General features: G+C 47.2%; 1 protein-coding gene across 1 annotated transcript in view; it reads right to left on the reverse strand.

The window, feature by feature from the left end:
• Jph2 (junctophilin 2) overlaps positions 1–17,614 on the reverse strand; it is a 74,304-nt gene extending 56,690 nt beyond the window's left edge. The window contains exon 1 of the mRNA XM_023714789.1: positions 16,515–17,614. Within this exon, the coding sequence (XP_023570557.1) occupies positions 16,515–16,893 (379 nt within the window). The 5' untranslated portion in view covers positions 16,894–17,614. The remainder of the gene's footprint in view (positions 1–16,514) is intronic.
• Between the last annotated feature and the right edge of the window lie 2,774 nt (positions 17,615–20,388).

Raw genomic sequence — 20,388 nt, forward strand, 5'->3', positions numbered from 1 at the left:
GAGAGAGAGAGAGAGAGAGAGAGAGAGAGAGAGAGAGAGAGAGAGAGAGAGAGAGAGAGACTAGAAGACTAATGGCTTTTATTTTTTCTTTAATGTATTTGGTACAGGGTCTCACTACACAGTTTGGACTTGCAGTGACAATCCCGTTTTAAGCTTCACCAGCAAAACTAGCTGCTTTTTAAAATTTATTTCATTTTATTTTTGTGCTGGGGATGGAACCCAGGGCCTTGCCCCTGCTAGACAAGTGTTCTACCGCTGAGCTACACCCCCAGGCCCATACGGCTAGCTTTTTGGCAGGTCAGTCTTTGCTCAGAAAAGCTGGTCCAGAGAGGATTAACTGTAAAGATCAAAAAGAGCCAGGAAGGACAGAGAGAACTCAGAGGGACCCAAGGAGACCAGCTTTAATTTTCATCCGTGGTGTGGCTGCTCGTTAGAAAGCACGCTTGGAATCTCTAGGTTTTGCTAGTAGTACTCTGTCTGCTAGGGAAGAAGACTCAGCTTTGTCCTGGGAGGAAGAACATGTTCTGGTCTGTTCACCTGCCTCCATGTCCCTAACACGCACTGCAGATAATTTCTGGAAGTTGCGTCTGTAAGCCAGGAGCTACCTTCCTGGTCAGAGATTAAGATTTGATTGGAATGGGTGCTGATACTTATAAAGCACTGATATAGTTTGACTAGGATTTGGGGCACCCAAGGGATTCAAGCCATAGTCTACACAGTGGTGCTTTTGGGAAATGGAGTAATCTTGGGGTGATCGGACCAAGTGAGAAGTCCTTAAGTCACTGGGGGTATGCCCTTGGAAAGGACTCTTGGGCTCCAGCCTCTCTCTCTAGCCTCAGTGAGCTCTTCCACACACACACACACACACACACACACACACACACTCCTGCCACACTGTATGGCCCTCACCAGAAGCCAGATCAGCGGTGCTGCCCAACCTTGGACTTTGAACCCCCCAAACTGTGAGCTAAACAAACAAACAAGTAAAAACTGTTTTCTTCCTAAGCAGCCTGCTTCAGGTATTTCATTCTAATGATAACAAGTTGGCTATAAGGCTGGGTATGTGGCTTAGGGTTAGAGTGCTTGCCTAGCATGTGTGAGGCTCGGGATTCTATCCACAGCACCAGAGGCAGGAAGGGAGGGGAGAGGAGCGCAGCTGACGAACACAGGCACCTCAGGTGATTCCACTAGGCAGCCTGGTCAGGAGCAGAAAACCTCTCTTCTGACCTCCAGTTAACCAGCACACTACATCCCTGCTATAACACCCCTTAGTGGATGCCTTTCACACGGGATGCTCCCGGATGGTAGACTGTAAAATAATTGGCTTAATATCTCAAGAATTACATATTGATTACACACAGAAATGATAATATTGTGGATAATGGGTTAAATAAAATATATTATTAAAATTGATTTTTGCCTTTTAAAATTTGTCTGCTAAAGCACATTTTTAATGATTTTTTAATCATTAAAAAATTTTAAGGATATACACAGCTCACATTATACTTATATGGGAGAGTGCTGGTTTAAGTCATTTGGAGGTGGGATTTTCAGTCACTCACAGATTGAAAGCAAAGAAAAAAACCCCAATCTTACCAGATACTAGTATCATAGTTGTAATTTTACAGTTGGAAAAACTGGAAATAAGCACTTAAAGGCCTTGTTCATGACGACACAATGTGACAGTTGTTGGCAGTCGCATCCAAGGGTCCTGACAAATGTCTGCCCCTCTAATCATTTGAGGATAATCCCTGCCAAATTAAAGATCTGGAAGTTCCGGCTCACACTTTAGCTGTGAAGAGAATGCAGCCATTTCAGAAACCCAAGGGAGGCTAAAGAGATCTAGAAACTACTCTGAGAAAGGAAAAAGACCCGTGTGCCATCTCCTGCTACAGAACTGTCACGGAGAAGATCACCTGATCCAGCCAGTGACACTTTCTATTTCTAGGAAACTCAGGTTAGACTGTCACTGTCTGGGGAACTGAGCAGAGACAGAGAGAAAGGAACTAGGAAGAGTACCTTCCCAGGGGTCCCCAGGGACTCTGAATGTGCTTACCAAATGGCCCAGTCCCTCCACAATCTGTCCTAACTCGCCTTGCCAGCCTCATCCTCTAAAGCCCAGTGTCCATGCTGTGACCTCAGAGCTCCACTTGCCCTTCTCCATACTCTCATTGCCTGAGTCACTTCTTTCTTCCTCCTTTGTTTGTTTCTTCCCCATTCTGTCTAACATCCTGATCATTCCTCGAGTCCTCCTCTGTAGTCCCAGAGGTCAGCACAAGACTCTGGGACAAGCCTAAGGAGGCATTACCAACCAAGTTCATCAGGCTTCAAGAGGAAGCAGGACAAAGAGAGCACCAGAGAGTCCACAGGTCAGTGCTCTTGACCAAAGTACACCAAGGTCAGTCCAAGTCAAAGAGCCATGCATACTGTGGTGAATACACAGTTCCATACCAGTGATATCATACAGATGCTCCTAGGCTGCTGGTGGCAAACCTATGGCATGCAAGCCATTATCACTGAAAGCGCTAAAACATTTGCCATTCCTGTCCCAAGCAGAGAGGACTAATCTAGTCTTCACTGTAACCCACCTTGATACAGACTATGAACCCACCATGTCAGAGCAGCAGGTAGAGATATTATTGAGGGAAGCAAAAATAATGAAAATTGTATGGGCTTTGGAAACGAGGAGATTCACAGAATATCTCTTTAGTTTATCTACTTCCCTAAAGTAGATAAAGAGTGCAGAGTTGGATTGAGAATTCATGCAGGGAATTTGGCAGAGAACTCCCAGGAGTACCTGTGAGGAAGGAGGTAGGATTTGGCAGTGAAAGACATTGGATAGCATCAACAGAGGCCTCAGCTGCTTCCATGGAATCTCTGGAGTTGGTATAGTCCCTCAGAGTCATCTGACATCACAGCCCAGAGGCAGGTCTCTGCATCTCGGTGCTCGCTGTGGATGAGCTAGCTCCCACCGACAGAGGGCAATGCCCGGCACAGAGCTATTGGCAACTCACACTCTTGGCAGTTAAGGAAAAAAGGAAAGGGTCCTGAGGGGGGTAACCAAGAACTCTCTCTCTCTCTCTCTCTCTCTCTCTCTCTCTCTCTCTCTCTCTCTCTCTCTCTCTCTCTGGATTCCTGCTGTTTCTGGAACTCAAAAGGCTCCATTCCTAAGGACCGGCCAGATAGCTCAGTGAACTAAAGTGCCTGCTTAGGCAGAGCACAGCAGTTAGGGTCTGATCCCCGGCATGCCATGCTGGCCCCGTCCCCGGGGTGTGCTGAGACAGTGATTGAGACTGGGCATGGTGGTGCGCGCCTGTAATCCTAGCGCTTGGGAGGCTGAAAACAGGAGGATCACTACGAATCAGATCTATGTAATGAGACCCTATATATAGACCCTGTACTAAATACCAAAAAAAAAAAAAAAAAAAAAAAAAAAAAAAAAAAAAAAAAAAAAAAAAAACAAAACCCTCCATTCCCACTGTCAAACCTTCACACTCACTGTTCCTTCTGCCCACCACCGTGTGGTCTCTCCTGCCACTCAGTGAGGCCACAGTCATCCTTCAGATCTCAACATCACTTCCTCAAGGAAGTCCAGGCCAGGCTCTCCTGTTACCAGTTCATGAATAAGACTTGTCCCACTTTGTAACTAAGTAACTTATTATAGCAGATCTCTGCTGTAAGGAGTCAGCCTCGCCCCCCACATCATGCCCCCCACTCAACACAATGACCAGCATGGAGACAGCACTCAAGAGATGCTGTCAAACGAATTAAGGGGCACATGGCCTTAGACGAGTTCTCTGAGTTCATCTCCTCACAATAAAGTGAGCACAGCAAGACCCCTTTGCAGGGCTTCTGTGAGCCTGACGGGGGTCACCTAGCAGAGGTCTTCAGCTCTCTGCAGAAGTTGGCTTCCTTCAATCTACAGGAAAGCATTGTAGGCTGACCGCTCTCCAAGTGTGCCTGAAGCTAAGGGGTTTCCCAAGATATGGAACTTTCAGTGCTAACACCAGGGACAGTTCCAAATAAACCAAGAAGGATGGTCACCATAAATTCAGTAGGAAGGCCTTTTCATATTAGCACAATACATGGTGGTATACTGGCAAACTAGCTCTTCAGGTAATACAAACCTTGGTCTGTAGAATTACCCAAATTCTACCACGTGAATATTCCCACTTTGTCTGGTCAAGTTGCTAAGGGTTGAGTAGGTTAATTCGAAAATTTCCTAACAATATAACAGTGGACTTTTATGAGCCAGGAGAGGTTGTCTTGTCCCATATTAGTCACGTTCCTAGTGTCTGCAGATAGGAAACACAGATGGCAACAACCTGGACTACAGACGTGAAAATGTAGCTAGTGTGGTGCTTGGAGACCATCTGGCCCAAGGGGACAAGTAATGTGCAGTATGGACCACCCCTTCCCCATCCTGTGTCCATGACAGACATTGCTAGTTGGTCATAATGCTAACTCCTAACACCACCTCTCACCATGTCTCTAGGTATCCACAGCCAGAGAGTTAGTGTCGCAGGTGAGAAAAAGTCAGTTCACCTTCAAGAGTGTAGTCCAGTCCTCTTACCACGCAGCTGAGAAGCTGAGGCTTGGAGACCTGCCCGGGGTTACACTGAAGGCAGCAGCTCAGGAGGGACTGGAGAAGTATTCAGAAAGGGAAGGAACAAAGGGGGGCCATTTGGGCTTCTGAGCCTCCATTCTGGGAAACATCCTCCAATTCCTTTTGCACTTTTAAGGGTTCTTATCAGGTTTACATATATTGTTTGCACCGGGTATGGTAATGCACACCTATGATCCCAGCATTTGGGAGATGGAGGCGTGAAGCTTGGCTAGTTTGAGGACAGCCAGGGCTATGCAGCGAGTTCAAGGCCATACTGAACTATATAGTGAGACCCCGTCTCAAAAACTAGACAGATAAATAAATAAATATGACTTGTGAATTGGAAAGGGAGAACTTTTTTAAATTACACCCTTCTTGGCAGGAATGGTATGTGGATGATGTCACGTCCCTCTCTTATGGTCCACTGTCTGTTTGTTCTGCCACTGAAAATGTCAAATTTGACTGTGTGGCTAAGAAGGTATGCACTGAGTATTCCAACTTAATTAAAATGTAAGTGGTGTGAGCGCAATGCATGCTGGGACAGCGGGACAAAAAAAAATCCGCTCGTTGCAAAAAATACATCAAACAGATAGGAATATACAAAAAGGACCTTTGCACCATCTCCCCAGGAGTGACCGCTGTCAACAACTCAGGTCCTCCCAGGATCTTTCTCTACTCACAAATGTGCACGTTTCACTGGTGGACTCAGAGGTTTGCTGTTTATCTCTCTACCATCACTCCATCTCTGAGAACTGGCACACAGTAGACCCGCAAGACCTACTTGCCAAATGGCTTTTGTTCATGTAAAGCATCTTAGGTTCCTTTCTCTAATGCGAGTAGGTAGGCCTATCTCTAGTGTACTTCACTGCATGCTCTCATAAATTAATTTAATAGTCCCTTTGGTGAGCATTTGGACTGCACTGTTTTCCTATTACAATCCCAGGGTCTTGCTCTCTGGCTTGCCTGTGAGGCTGGCACCAAAGTCCCTTCCCATGGCTTCCAAATGTTGCTGTCTGTCAAAGCTCCGTAAGTCTCTGGTTTCCTGGGATCACCGAGAGACAGCCCAAAGTGGAGGAGCTGGCGGCATTTCTGACAGCTCTTGGGAGCAGGGTCAGGTTGCAGCGGGCAGATGACAAGTCCTCTTAACCTGCGGGCTCCACCCCCCCCCCCCCCATCCAGAGTCTGCTGCCCCGGATGACACTCCACAGTTCACACAAGAAGCTGTGGATTAACTGGGTGACATCGCCCAGGTGCTGACAGCTGAGGCTGAGGCCTGAGGAGAAGCCCCATTGCCAGGGCCTGGGTAAGCACAGCACCCCGAGGGCTGCCAGCAACTTTGAGGGCCTTAGAAGCCAAAACCCACTGGGTGTGTGTGGGCAAAAGGACTAAAGAGGAGAGGGTCTGGGTTTGGAAGAGGCTCTCCCACCTATGTACATTTAGGTCCACAAGCCTGTTCAACAGACATGTGTCAATGTGGTATCCTAGAGTGGAGAGCCGGCTTCCTTCCTCAAACTCTCATCCACCTCAGCTTACCGCATCGACATTCTTCCACAGCTCACATCAAAACCCAGGACCACCCCTGACACACTTCCCCTCTCTCCAGTCTATCAGCAAAGCCTCCCAGGTTCTTCCTTCAAATAGCCTTTCTTACCCTCTTGACAGCTACAAGACCAAGGTCCAAGCCAACCATCTCAAACTCTCTCCTATATTAATTATTCCAGCAAACTCACAACTGGTCTTAACACAGTCCCTACCTTGGCCCCAGTCTCTTTTAGATAGAGTGGCCTAAGGAACCCTTTAAATCCCTTTAAATCAAGTCAAGTTCTGTCACATGTGTGGTCCCCATTTTTCTCAGGGTAAAGACCAAAAGTTTACTGTGCCCTATACAGTGCTGTATAGAATACACCCTTGTTGACAGGAATGGTATGTGGATGATGTCACGTCCCTCTCTTATGGTCCACTGTCTGTTTGTCCTGCCACTGAAAATGTCAAATTCGACTGTGTGGCTAAGAAGGTATGCACTGAGTATTCCAACTTAATTAAAATGTAAGTGGTGCGAGCGCAATGCATGCTGGGACAGTGGGACAGTGTATCTTGCCGGCTGCATCTGCCTCAGGCCTGGGCAAGTGGTCCCCCCTCCACACCATGAACAGTAGTGCTCGAACGCCTCCAGGCACAAGGTGCTCACATGACTGTCAAGAAGACACCCTGGAGTTGTCCCTGGTGCCTCTGGATGGTTCTATGGGTTGTGCTGGACACACATCTGGACTGCCCTTTAAATAGGGAGTGGAAGTCACACAGGAGGGAGGAGAACCAGACCTTATTGCCCACCTTCTCTGGGGTCCCAGCTTCAAAAGGGGGGTGGGGGAAACAAGGACATCTCTCTGGTCCATTACACGAAATAAGCATGTCCCCTTGGTGCCTCATCCTGTCAGCTAGAACCCTTAGAAAATGAGACTAGAGATTCCTGCCCAGGGTGTGGCGGGCCAGGGTTGGCTCAGAGAACAGCTGCTGGGGGCCTGGAATTAGCAGGTCCTGCAAACAAGAAAACTTCACGAATCCAAAGGGCCTGCCTTGGATGGGACGTGTCTCCAGAGATTTGTTTAATCAGAAGCAAGAATCATGGACACAAGGCCACAGAGAGGAAAAACTGTGTCTGCTTTCCTGTCTTGCTGGGGGCAGCTCTGCTTCCCCGGGCATTTCCAGATAACGCCAAGAAGCTGCTGAGGCAGCAACATGGCCCACTGTCAGGCTGATCCCTCGCCATGAACTGGGACACAGGATTTTCAAGATGAGGTTAAATTATGCTGATTCTACATTCGAAATGGAATCACGCCTGGCCTGGGTTCCACCTATGCTGGCAGAACACGAGGAGAACTAAGCAAATCAACATCATGGCTTATTAACCTTTCCAGAGTCAATACGTAATTTCTGGGCCTAAATATTATCCCAAAGTCGAGGACAGCACTAGTTCAGTCTATTCTGAATTAATTTACCTTTAGGAATATGAAGAAAATACAGAAAGGATAAAGCACATTTTGTCACTCTCTATGTGCCAAGCATTATGCCGCATGCATATAGGTATGATCCCCTTTTCATGGTTTCAGTAATGTTTTGAAAGAGATTTTAATGCCCCTGGTGGGAAAAAGAAAGTGTTTGCCCATGTCCACATATTAAAGAAGTTGATAGAGCTGGGATTTGTGTCCCTATCTCGCTACTCTAACGTCCTAAGTACTTAACTACTATGTGTCATCATTTAATATCTTATTCTCTTAGGACCTCTACTCTTTATATTTCTAATGGCGATAAAGAAATTTTTTAAATTGAAAGGTATTCATTTTAAAAGCTGAGGGGGGCCGCGGAGATGGCTCAGTAGAATAAGTGCTTTCCTGGCAAGCACAAGAGTCTGAGTTCAATCCCCAGTTCTGAAAAAAAAAAAAAAAAAAGCTGAGAAAAAAAAATGCCCTCAAGAACTAAAGAATTAATTGAGCAAGCTAAAATCATCCAAAATTAATATCGTATTTCTATAAACTAGCAATGAACAATCAGTAAAATGAAATCTGAAATGTCATTTACAAAATTATAAAAAAAAAAATTAGCAAAAGTCATGTGAGTCATTGAAAACTCCAAAGTGCTGTTGAGTAACATTGAAGACCTAGGGCCGGCCAAATAGCTCAGTGGATTAAAGCATCTGCTTAGGCAGACACAGGTCCAGGAGTTTGATCCCGGGACTACCGTGCCGGTCTTGCCCCTGGGGCATGCTGAGATGGTGATTGAGACTGGGTGTGGTGGCGCATGCCTGTAATCCCAGCACTTGGGAGGCTGTAAATAGGAGGATCACTAGGAGTCCAATCTACACAGTGAGATGCTGTACACCCTGTACACCTTGTCCTAAAAAAAAATATATATATATATAAAAAGACCTAAATAAGTCAGGATCTATACACCATGTTCATGGATCAAAAAGACTCGCTACTACTAAGATATCCATTCTCCCAAACTGATCTACAGATCTAACGCTATTGTAAACAAAACCCTAGAGGTTTTTTGTTTTGGTAAGAAACTGACAAGCTGATTTTATAAAGTATATGGAAGTAGAATGACCTAGAATATTGAACCTAGAATGAGAAGAGTAAAGTTGGAAGATCTTCTCTATCTGATTTTAAGGCTTACAGTAAAGCCACCATAGTGAAGACAGTAAAATATTAGTATGAAAATAAATAGATCAATGGAAAAGATATTCCTTGGGGGAGCCAATGAATTAATGAATATGGAAGTTAGCATCCCTGGAGCTCAGCTTTGTGAGGAACACGTATCACAGGTTGAGAAAATGTTACACAAACGCTACTCAGTCCCCCGTCACAGGGCAGTCACTGAGCTCCCATGTTCAGAGTGCATTGGCTAGAAACAAGCCTAAGTCATTAGCTTTGGCAGGAGAAGTAAACTGGGCCCAGTTCTCGGAGATAAACGTAGAGGCCTTATCTTTTCACAATATGATGGGAATAATAACAGCATGACCACAGGCCAGCCTCTGCTCCAAGAGCTTTATACACATAGAGCTTTATACACTTTCTCAGTGTGTAGTCCAGGCTGGCCTTGAACTCACAGTGACCCTCCTGCCTCAGCTCCCCCAGTGCTGGGATGACAGGCATGCAACACCACACTTGACAATGACATACCTATTTTATAGTGGGTTTGCTATCAGAAAAGCTTGAAAGCCAATAGTATAGTACATGAGAGAGGTTTTTTATGTGTGTTTTGTTTTGTTTTTGCGATTAAGTCTCACTAAGTAGCCCAGGCTGGCCTTGAACTCATGGCAATCCTTAGCCTTCCAAATGCCCGGCCACAAGAAAGTGTTAAGAAGCCTAAGTAACAGAAAGCACACAGCGTTCTCATCAGAGGGCCTCCTAGTGAGGGCTCAGCAAAGGTCAGTGCCGTCATTACTCTCATGGAGGGAGGGGGCCTGCCCACTAGCTCAGGTGTTTAAGTGCCTGCTTAAACAAAGCAGTCAGGTTCAGGATGCTGTGGTTTGATCCCCAGATCCTCAAGCCAAACCAGACCAGCCCTGAAGGCACCCTGAAGCCACAAAAAAAAAAAAAAAAAAAAAAAAAATCCTTCATGGAGGTAAATCTCACGGGTGTTTAACCTGGAGAGGTGCAGAGGAACTGGTGCTAAGTTTAACGTTCTGCCGTCACCAGCTTGACAATTTTTTCAGGTCTGGGGATTAGAACGGAGGTCTTAGCACTGAGAAAGAGCTCTACCCCCTCTTTTTATTATTGTTTTTATTTTGAGACAGGTATTACTTAGTCTCTATACTGCCCAGGCTAGCCTTGAATATGTGATCCTCCTGCCTCAGCCTCCCAGAGAGCTAGGGCTACAGGCATGCACTGCCCCTCCCAGCTACCATCTTGGAATTCTTAAATGATTTTGAAGAATGAGCCCACACTTGCATTTGCACTGGTTCCTGCAAACTGAGTAGCCAATCCTGACTACTTTGTATCACTGTATATTGTTTATTAAAGCACTTATTTATAAGAGATTTAATTATTGCTCGTTCCATCTCTTCCTCTTACTAACTTGAATGAGAATATGTATATGATCAATCTCAGTTTCCTCATCTATAAAACAGGGGTAGCAACGATACTTCCCCATAAAAATGTTGCACAACTTTAAATGATACAACCAATATAAAGTACCAAGAACAGTGACTGGCACATAGTAAGTACTTTTAAAATGCTAACTTTATTATTATTAACTTTAGGGGCAAGAATCAATCTGTGGAGATTTTCCTCTGAGTCTTTTGATTATTGGGCTAATCAATGATGCTGAAATTTGCTTGCGCATGAGTTTACTGATCCAACGTCTCTGAGAAAATACTTCTTAGAAAAAACACAGGTAGCCTGTGCACATAAGCACACATCTCATGAGCACGTATGGGCCTCTGAGATCGGGATCAGGAACCTCAGAAAACAAGGATCACCAGTGGCCGGTGTAGGGCTGGAACCCCTGAGTCTTGTGGGGTGGAAACAGCCTGGCAGCCACGTAGTGCCTTGCTCCTGCAGAGCGGGGTGTGTGTGTGTGAGCTTTGGGTCAGTAGCTATTTTTAGCTTTGCTTTATATGTCCAGGGGAGGACCAGGGGCCAAAGGATGCAGAGGGTGCCTGAGGCTCCAAGCAGGGGTTGAGAGGCCAGAGCCCATGTGCCTGATCCTACTACCCCTCCCCATGCCCAAGCTGAAGAGTCTAACACCCAACCCAAGCAAGGGCTTGGAGGAGAGGGAAGGTCTGCGGGAGATGGAAATGGCAGGGGCTTCAAACAAGGTGCCAGGTCAAGGCACTTCGCATTTCATTTATTTGTTTTCCTTTGTTTTGTTTTGTTTTTCGTTTCTTGAGGCAGGGTCTCACCTTGTATTTCAGACTGACCTTGAACTCACATCTATCCATGAGGTACTGCACCTGGCCCTAAAGTCATGGCATTTTATTTTATTTCATTTTACTTAGTTTTGTCTTTTTGAGACAGGGTCTCGTTGTGCAGGTCAGGCTGGCCTTGAGCTCACTTTGTAGCCCCGGCTGATCTCAAATTTGCAATGATCCTTCTGCCTAAGCCTCCCAAGTGCTGGGCTTACAGGTATGTGCCAGCCTGCCCAGCTTGAAATCATTTGAGAACAGGGCTGGAGAGATGGCTCAGTGGTCTAAAGCACCTACTTAGAACAAGCTTAGCAAAAGCATCGGGGACCGCGGTTCAATCCCCCAGCACCACATGCCAGCCAGCCCTGCCCCCTGGTGGGCTGAGCTGGCCACTCTCTCTTTCTCTCTCTCTCTCAAATAAATAAATAAATAAATAAAAATTAAAAAAAAAAAAAGAAATCATTTGAGAACAGTAATTTTCAGACATTCTGACCAGGATTTATAGTCAGAAATATGTTTTACATCACAATACACTTAAACACAGATTTTTCAAACACACACACACACACACACAGAGCTGAATAAATGTCTTAGGAAACAATATTTTATCCTGTTTTCTTTGAAAACACACTATTTCTATGCTATTCTGTTGCTTTCCTTCCATTTTGAAAAAGGTAGGTCCTGACCCACGAGGTTGATTTCATCACCCACTCCTGGTTGGGCACCTGCTGGGGGGACACCTGCTGCTTTGCTTGACTTGGAGCAGGTCGCCACCTGTAAGGCTGGGCTGCAGTGCCAGGTGGGCAGTAGAGAGTGCTTCTCAATGTTTGGGAAGCAAATGCATCTAACAGACTCCCTTGTGCTTCCTTAGTCTCTTGGACTAAGGCCCCTACCTGACTCCCTGCGCCACACTGCATGCAATTCCCTGTGAGATTGTGCTGGTTTGATAATAATTATGCAGTATGTATTCGTTAAATGAATCCATCATAGGTAATAGCGATAATAGCAATTGCTATTGTCTCATGTTCATTTACCCTATGAGAGAGCTTATGAGAGGTTAGGATAGGCCCATTTTATGGATGAGGAAACCAAGACTCAAAGAAATTACAGAGCTGTGTGACCAATTCCCAACCTTTCCTAATCCCAGGATCTTATTTGTTCACATTTCCCTGGGTGCTACTCAAGATAGGGCAAATAGCAGATCCTTAACAAACCCTCTGGGACTGATGACAGATTGATTAAAGAGATTTTCCAAAGCAGTGGCCACATCTAATTTTAGAGAGTTACACCTCATGTGTGGCCAGGGAGAGAGAATCTATGAGTTTCCAGGGGCCCTAGATACAGGGCCATCTCATTTGGGTGGAGCCTGGGTCTCTAATAAACCAGGGTAGCAACTCTTCTAGTTACCTGGCCTCAAGAGCTCCTGGCACACCTGGGATCAAATCCAAGGCCTGGAGAGCCAGACATAGTACTGCCTCTGACCCCAGTTACTTGGGAAGCTGAGGCAAGAGGACTGAAGGTTTGAGTCCAGCCTGGGAAATTTACCAGATCCTGTCTCAAAATAAAATGTAAAAAGAGTTGAGGGTATAGCTCAGTGGTAGAGCACTTGCCCAACATGTACAAAACCCTGAGTTCATCCCCAGTGTGGTGGGGGGGACAGGCATGCAGAGCTGGGGTGATTAGGCCCTTGTCCACAATTCCAACTTGCCCGCCTGTCTGTACCTCTCACTTACTCAGGGTTCCTGCTATCCTGGTGGTCTCGATATTGAAGTAAGCCAAGCCTGGGCCTGGATCTCTGTTCTTCTGCCTGAAAAGCTTTCCTTCCTCTCTAGTCTTCCCCATCTTGCTGAGACCACCTCATCTAAAAACACTACACTCCTCTCTCTCTCTCTCTCTCTCTCTCTCTCTCTCTCTCTCTCTGTGCTTTTTCATTATAATGCTAGAAACTTCTGGAACTTACACAAAAAGTGCATAGAATATATTGTGAGTGATTAAATTTTTTTTACATGTATTACAGTAAAAGACACAATGCATGAACCCATCTCAAAATACTACTCCTCATCCTGAACGCACGGATTCCATCATTCTCGTCACTTTCTGAAGCAGTTCTGGAAGTCCTCAAAAGTGTCATTACACGGCTTGATACAAACATAGTGAATGCTGCTGCTTAGTGACATCTAAGAGAAAGCCAGGCTCATGAAAATGTTACAGTACATCCCCCTCTGGTACTGTGTAATTTCTGGCTCTTTCCTGAAGCCAAAATGACCACAAATGGTAAACCTTTGGAACTGATTCCTGGACAGCAAAGCAGCCACAACAGTGAAAGTAAAGACACTCATGTGAAAGGACTTCATTTCTTGTTTGTTTCTTTTTCTTTTCTTTTCTTTTTTTTTTTTTTTTTTTTTTTTTTTTTTTTTTTTTTTTTTTTTTTTTCTTCTTTTTTTAATGTATTTGTACAGGGTCTCACCACACAGCCTGGACTTGTAATGATTCTCCTGTTTTCAGCCTCCTCAGCATTTGTCTAAGCAGGCACTTAGTCTGCTGAGCTATCTCACCAGCCCTTGTGAAAGGACTTCTATAACTGCTTTGGAAAGTGATAAGAATGGAGCTTGGCATATAGCTCTGGGGCATAAGCACCTTCCTGGCAAATGCAAGGTCCCAAGTTTGATCCCTGGTACCATGCAAAGAAAAAACAGTGACAAGAACAATGGGGTGAGTGGATGAGAAGTAAGGTGGAGTGTTTTCAGGGGGACCAATGACGATGTGTCTTTTACCACAATAAATTTTAAAACAATTTTAATGATCACCATACATTTTATCAGATTGTATATGAATGTTTTCTGGTTTATTCCTGTCTTTTCCACTAAACAGGAGATTATCCTCACTGCTCCAGTCCCTAGATCTTGTTATAGAACAGTACCTGCAATAGAGTAGGTGCTGAGTCATACTGGCTGCATGAATGGATGGATGGATGGATGGATGGATGGATGGATGGATGGATGGATGGATGAACATGTTTTCTTCCTCTTAGACTTTTTGGGAGGTCACCCCATTGGTTCCCATGCTCACATCAGCCCAGTCATATGTATCACTGTGACTGACATCCAGTGTCCCCAGATTCACATGAATGAGTCTTGGTTTACCCCTGGATGAGGGGAAAGCAGAATGGAAGGAATGCTGGGCATGCCTACTGCATACTGTGTTGCATACAGAACCGACACCTCATAAGTACTTGAGGATCATCTCCGTACTACTGCCAGAGAAACAGGCCCTCGCTCTGCTGTGTGGCCAGTGCACCCTGGCCAGCATCACCACCTGGTGAGCTGAGCTGCACCACACGGGAGAGGGTCAGCAGGAGGGTCAAGGTCACCAAACGGACAAGCAAAGGAGCCAGGATTTGCCTTAGCACTGTCCCTCTCCAACCAGTGCTCAGTAGCTGCCACATGGGTGAAACTCCAGGGACACAACCCATTAGCATCTATCTAAACACCCCGAAGGGCAAGTCCTCCCCAGCTCCCAACACATCCTCACCTAAGGCTGCTCACAGGTACCAAAGGGCCTTGGCTTGAACAAACCTCATAGCCTGAGGACTGCTGATGCTTTTTCCTGCCATTCCCAGAATGCCCACATCTTACATTCTAAAGAAGGGGGCCACTAACAAAAATAGTGCTCTATATATGCCTTCTGTTGCCCAATAAAATTATTGTATAAGTTTTGAGTTATGCAGGTCATTAGGAAGATTCCATAGAATTATTCTGTGCCAGCAGGAATCTAATGACCATTAAAAGCAGAAACAACATTTCTGTTTTAAATTTTTTGAAACAGGCTGTCACTGTATAGCTCAGGTGGGCCTCAAACTCTCCATGTAGCCCAGGTTGGCCTAGAACTTGTGACCCTCCTATCTCTGCTTCCCAAGAACTAACACTTCTGTGAAGAATGAGAAGATATTGTGTTAGGCTTTGTAGGACCACAGGCCAAACTGAGGACACCACATGGGGACTACCATGTAATTTTCTTTCTTTTTCTTTTTGGCGCCAGGAATCAAACTCAGGACTTTGTGCTTGCCAGGCAGGCACTGTGCCACTGAGCTGTCCCTGGCTCTACCATGTAATTTTCACATATCACCAAAATTTGCTCTTCTTTGCCTTTCTTTTTTTTTTTCCTCCAAAAAATTAAAAATGTAAAACCACTCTCAGCACATAAGCTATGGAACAGGCAGCAGGTCAGTTTAGCTCATGATCTATGGTTTGCTAGCCCCTGATTTAAATTAATACTTTTCTGCCAGGCATGGTGGCACAGGCCTATAATCCCAATACTAGGGAGGCTGAGGCACAAGGATTGCTGTGAGTTTGAGACCAGCCTGAACTACACAGTGAAATGCTGTCTCAAAATAAAACAAGATAAATATACTTTTTTTTTTTTTTTGACAGTGTCTCCCTCTATGTTGCCTATGTGGGATTCAAGCTCCTAGACCCAAGTCATTGTCCTGCCTCAGCCTCCAAAGTGTCCCAAGTTATAGCAATACTTTAAAAACTTTAACATGCTAAGATCTGCACAACAAGCTTGTTCAATCAGTTTTCTGGGCCCTCACTCAGAAATTCTGATTCCGAAAAGTCTGGAAGGGGCCCCTGAACTTGCATTTCTGTCTGGAGGACAGATAATGCTGTGGCTGCCTCTCTTGAGTACATCATGGGCAGCATTCATGCTCTAAAGCCCCCCATCCTATGGATGAGGATACTGAGGCTTGGGGAAGTAAGTGCGTTGTCGCATGTCACACCAGTAAGGAGATAGCGACTGCTCTGCCACTTTCCAGGGCTTCTGCTATAGAAAACTCTATGGTTCTGCTTGTGCTTCCAAGCCTCTGCAAAAACTCTTCCTTCTGCCGGGACAGTCAGACCCCGGCTCCCACTCTCACAGCCCCATATTCACATCAAGATCTCACGCAAGTGTCACTTCCTTTAAACTATTCCCCGCCCGCCCCAAACCCAGCTGCTCTTCCTAGGGCGGCTCTCTGCACATATTTGTGTATAAAGCCCATGCACTGCTCTTTGAGGCCGGGGACTGCGTTACTCCTCGTATAGCGCCTGACAAATAGGAAGTACCAGGCCGGTGAGATAGCTCAGCAGTCTACGTGCCTGCCTAGGCAAGTGTAAGAACCTGGGTTTGATCCCCTGCACCAACATGCCAATACAAGCTACCAAATCTATTCCACAGCTGTCTACACACGGAGCATGCAGACAGCAGTAGTTACATTTCACTGAGTGTGTACAGAGTGTATTTTATGTGGCAAGTCTTGTACTAGGTACTCCTGCCCTTTATTGGCCCTATCTTCATTATCAAGTAAATGAATGTTCAGAGAGGTAGAACAGCTTGCCCAAAGCCACACAGCAAATCACACCGTAGCTTATCTGCTCTGTGCCAGCGGCCCTGCCTTTCCCACCCTGCCTACTGTTCCTTGCACTGTGGGCCCCCACAGCCCTGCAGGCCCAAAGCCAGGCTCACCTCCATCTGCATAGGTCTCGGTGCCGTAGCCATCCTGCAGGCCATTGTTCCAGGTGCCCTCGTACTTGGCGCCACTGCTGGAGCTCTGCCGGGTTCCGTAGCGTCCCTTGAAGCCATGTGTCCACTCCCCCTTGTAAAGCCAGCGGCCCTTGGTCTCTATGCCGAGTCCATGCCGTTTGCCCTGGCTCCAGTATCCCTCAAAAGTGTTTCCGCTGGGCCAGGTGTAGACACCTGCCACTTCAAAGCCAAAGTTCCAGGAGCCCGAGTACTCACCCTGGCCCTTGGGGCCAGTGCACAGCCCGTGCCCATGGGCCTTGCCCCCCTCCCAGCCCCCACAGTATGCCCCGCCATCGTCAAAGTCAAAGCGGCCCCCGCTCATCTCATCCTCACCCCCGACAACCTCCCCGGCCTCCAGCTTGGGTGCAGGGGCTTGTCCTGGACAACTGACACCGTCCAGGCACCCCCAGGTCCAAGCCCCCAGACTCACCACCGTGCCCCTGGAGGAGGGAAGCAAGAGGCTAGCAGAGGCTGAAAGAGCGCAGGAGCCAGGTCAGCGCTGGGGGCGCTGGTGAGAGCCATGCCTGGGGCCCCCTTAGTGCCAGGGAAGGCTGCCACTGGTGAAGGAAGCAGGCAGGCAAGGCTCAAAAGTCCCCACCTAGCTTCCCAAGTCTGGCTTCCACGGAGCCTGAGGGAAAATGCTGTGATCCCTTTAAGAAGCCCAGTGAAAAGTTTTGGGCAGCCGGGTCCCAGTATCCACGAGGAGCTGTTTCCCCAGTGGCAGCCCCAGCCCAGGCTGGATTCCCCAAGGCAGCCCCTGGCCCGCTTCCCTCCACTAGGGTGGGCGTGCGGTCTGTGATCTCCCTGCCTGCCCCGCCCCTTCTCCAGCCCTGCCCTCCTCCTGGGACAGAAAGGTCAGTGTTGCCCTAACAAGGCCATTGGATCTCACAAGCTGCTCCCAAAATAACCCCCTGCGCAGCCCAGCCTCCCTCAAAGCAGGAGGGAGGGGTGTTTCAAAGCGAGCCGTGGCTGCAAACCCAGGCAGGAGCTGGATGGCAGAGGAAGGAAGCCGAGAGCTAAGCACGGGCAGCCCAGGCCACCTCAACATCTTCCCTTCCCATGGGTCAGAGCTGCCTTCTGCTCTCAGTGTCCTCTGGTCTGTGGACAGGGAGAGGTAGGGCACTCCAAGTCCAGTGCCCCTGGACACTTGAGCTCCCCCAGCATACACCCACAGGCTGCACACCTCAGATGTTCCTGCCCGTTGCACTCGCCAAGGGGCCTTGGGACTCTTGGCATCACTGCCAAATCCGTCAAGGAAGCGGGTGGCCTAAAGAGAAATGAATGGGCACAGGTGCCCATTTGCTTTTGATTGCAAAGGGAGACTCAGGTAGAGAGATGAGGTTCTGGCCAGAGCCTGGAAGATAGAGCAAATCTGAAGACAGAAACTCGGGAACCCAGGAAGATTTCAGGGCTAGAGGCATGGGCTGCCTGCTGCCTTGCTCCCCAAAGGGCAAATGTTGTCCTGAAGGTTGTCCCCGTGTTACTTCTGAGACACAGGGTTGCAGGTTGTGTTGGAATGCGGTCCATGAAGAACTACTCAAGGATTGAGGCTCATGACTTCTGTTAAAACTTCCTTCTGAACTCTCTTTGCTCTAGTGTCCTCAGAGCCCAAGGCCAGGCGTCAGAGAGCTCTTGGGACAGGGTCAAGAGCTAAGGGCCTGGGTGAATTCCCAGCGCTCAGGTTCCCACCAAACTCCAGTAGAAAGAACAAATAAATCTCCATGACCAAAAGCTGTGTTTGAGCTAATGATTGTAAATTCCAGCCAAGCCCATGGGTAACAATAGAGTGTACTTCTGGGGATGGTGAGGGCCTCTAAGGTTAGGAAGAAGCTGGTGTGTGTGTATGTGTGTGTGAGAAAGAAAGAAAGAGAGAGAGAGAGAGAGAGAGAGAGAGAGAGAGAGAGAGAGAGAGAGAGAGAGAGACAGAGAGAGACAGAGAGAGAAACGGAGAGAGAGAGACAAAGACAGAGACAGAGACAGACAAAGACAGACAGACAGAGACAGAGGAACAGAGAGAGGACAAGTAGATGGGTTGGGGTAGAAATCACACACACACACACACACACACACACACACACACACCAAAAAAAAAAAAAAAGCCACTAGATATTAGAGCCATTCAGACTATTATCTGACTTAAAACATACGTGATGTATTTCTAAACCCCATGGCAGTGAGGCCACATAAAGTCTCAACAGAAGTTTTGTTCTTAGCTCCAAAATGGGCAGAAAATGTTCTCTCCTTTCTGCCCCACTGATTACCAGTTCCTGCCACTTGGTTCTGTCACATACGCAGTCCCACCTCTGAAAAGCCGCTTCTAGGTCCACCACCTGCAGGAAAGCCCAGCCGCCCTTGTAGCCAACGACAGTGGACAAAGACAGTCATCCCGCCCAGCAGCCTGCCCCTTGGCCAGCTTGTGCCCCCAAAATTACCTCAAAGGACACCTCAGAGCTGCCTCCAGGGGTTCTGCATTCTCACTGCTCCCTGAGGATTTGCAGCAGCGATTTGCCCTCAAGCAAAAATGGAAGAGCATCCCAACGGGAAGGGAGTGGGAATCTCCTTAGTGCTCTGCCCACTGCAACTAAGCACCAGGCTAAGCCTGTGATGGTGTTCTAAGGCCAAGGATGGCCTCCGGAGCAGCTCTGGCCTAGGAATCGTAGCGACCATTCAGCCACAGCGGCTCCCTGTGGAGGGTCCCTGCAGTGGGGTAGAGGAGAAGCATCCAGAGGATACAGGAACCTGAACACACTCCAGAGCCCCGCTCCAGATCTATGTGATCAGACTGACCTGGGAGAGGACCCGGGTAACTGCATTCTTTCTAAAAGCTCCCCACATAGATCTTGTCCCTAGTTAAAAACTATTTAAGTTTCAAATAACGAAAGTTTTCTGAGTGATACATTCATTTACTTTCTGCAGGCTATATCAGGGTAGGTAGTTTTGGAGTTAGATATGTGTTCAAATCCAAGTTCTGCCCCTCACAAGCAATTTATTTTTGTAAATGTTTAGGTAAAATTCAGATTGCCAAGTTTGGCCCGGCCCTACCTGCCCAGTGGACAGAATCATCACTTATTTTGTGTTTCTGGGAAAGGGGGCCCTCTTGTGGCCATACGTGCATTACGACAGATTGCCCTTAGAAAAAAATAGTTCTTAAAATAGAATTTACTAAGGTTTGAAAGAAGTTTAAACAACGTTTAAAGGTAGCTTCTATGCTCGCGCTTCTTCCCAGGCTGTTTTTTCACTCTCTGGTTCTGTTTTGGTCAGACGTATTGACTTCTTCCCGCTCTTACTCCTCGACATTTTAAGCCAGGCTGCTTCCTGAGAAAACCCAAGCAGAAAGGACATAAAACCCCAACAGAAGAGGACAGTGCCCCGGTCTGCTGGAGTAGTGAGCCCCCAAGCCCGGATGAGGAAGCCCGTGCAGACAGGTCTCCTGGCTGGATACACTGCCCTTCCCGCAGGCTGGTGCATTCTCTCAACCCTGAATCACTTGGGGCAGGAATTTTCTTCTTCCCAAAGAACACACAGCACCCCGTGTCGGGTGGACACCGGCTTCCCTGACTGCACACAGTGGGCCTGCATCTGTCAGCAGCAGGAGGAGCAGCTAAGGACTCCCTTCTCCAAAGGCTTTCTTGATTGATTTCTAGGACGGACCCTTCCGTGGCTCTGGCCTTGCCTCACTGGTTCCTTCTCAGTCCCTAACTCTGTACCTTGGGAACGGCCAGATCTTAGTCCTCTGACTTTTTTCAAACCAGCTGTTACTATGTTGTCCAGGCTGGCCTTGAACTCATGGGCTCAGGTGGTCCTCCTGCCTTAGCTC

This window comes from Octodon degus, unplaced genomic scaffold (assembly GCF_000260255.1).
Source record: "Octodon degus isolate 3935 unplaced genomic scaffold, OctDeg1.0 scaffold00037, whole genome shotgun sequence".
In the NCBI taxonomy this organism is placed as follows: Eukaryota; Metazoa; Chordata; class Mammalia; order Rodentia; family Octodontidae; genus Octodon; species Octodon degus.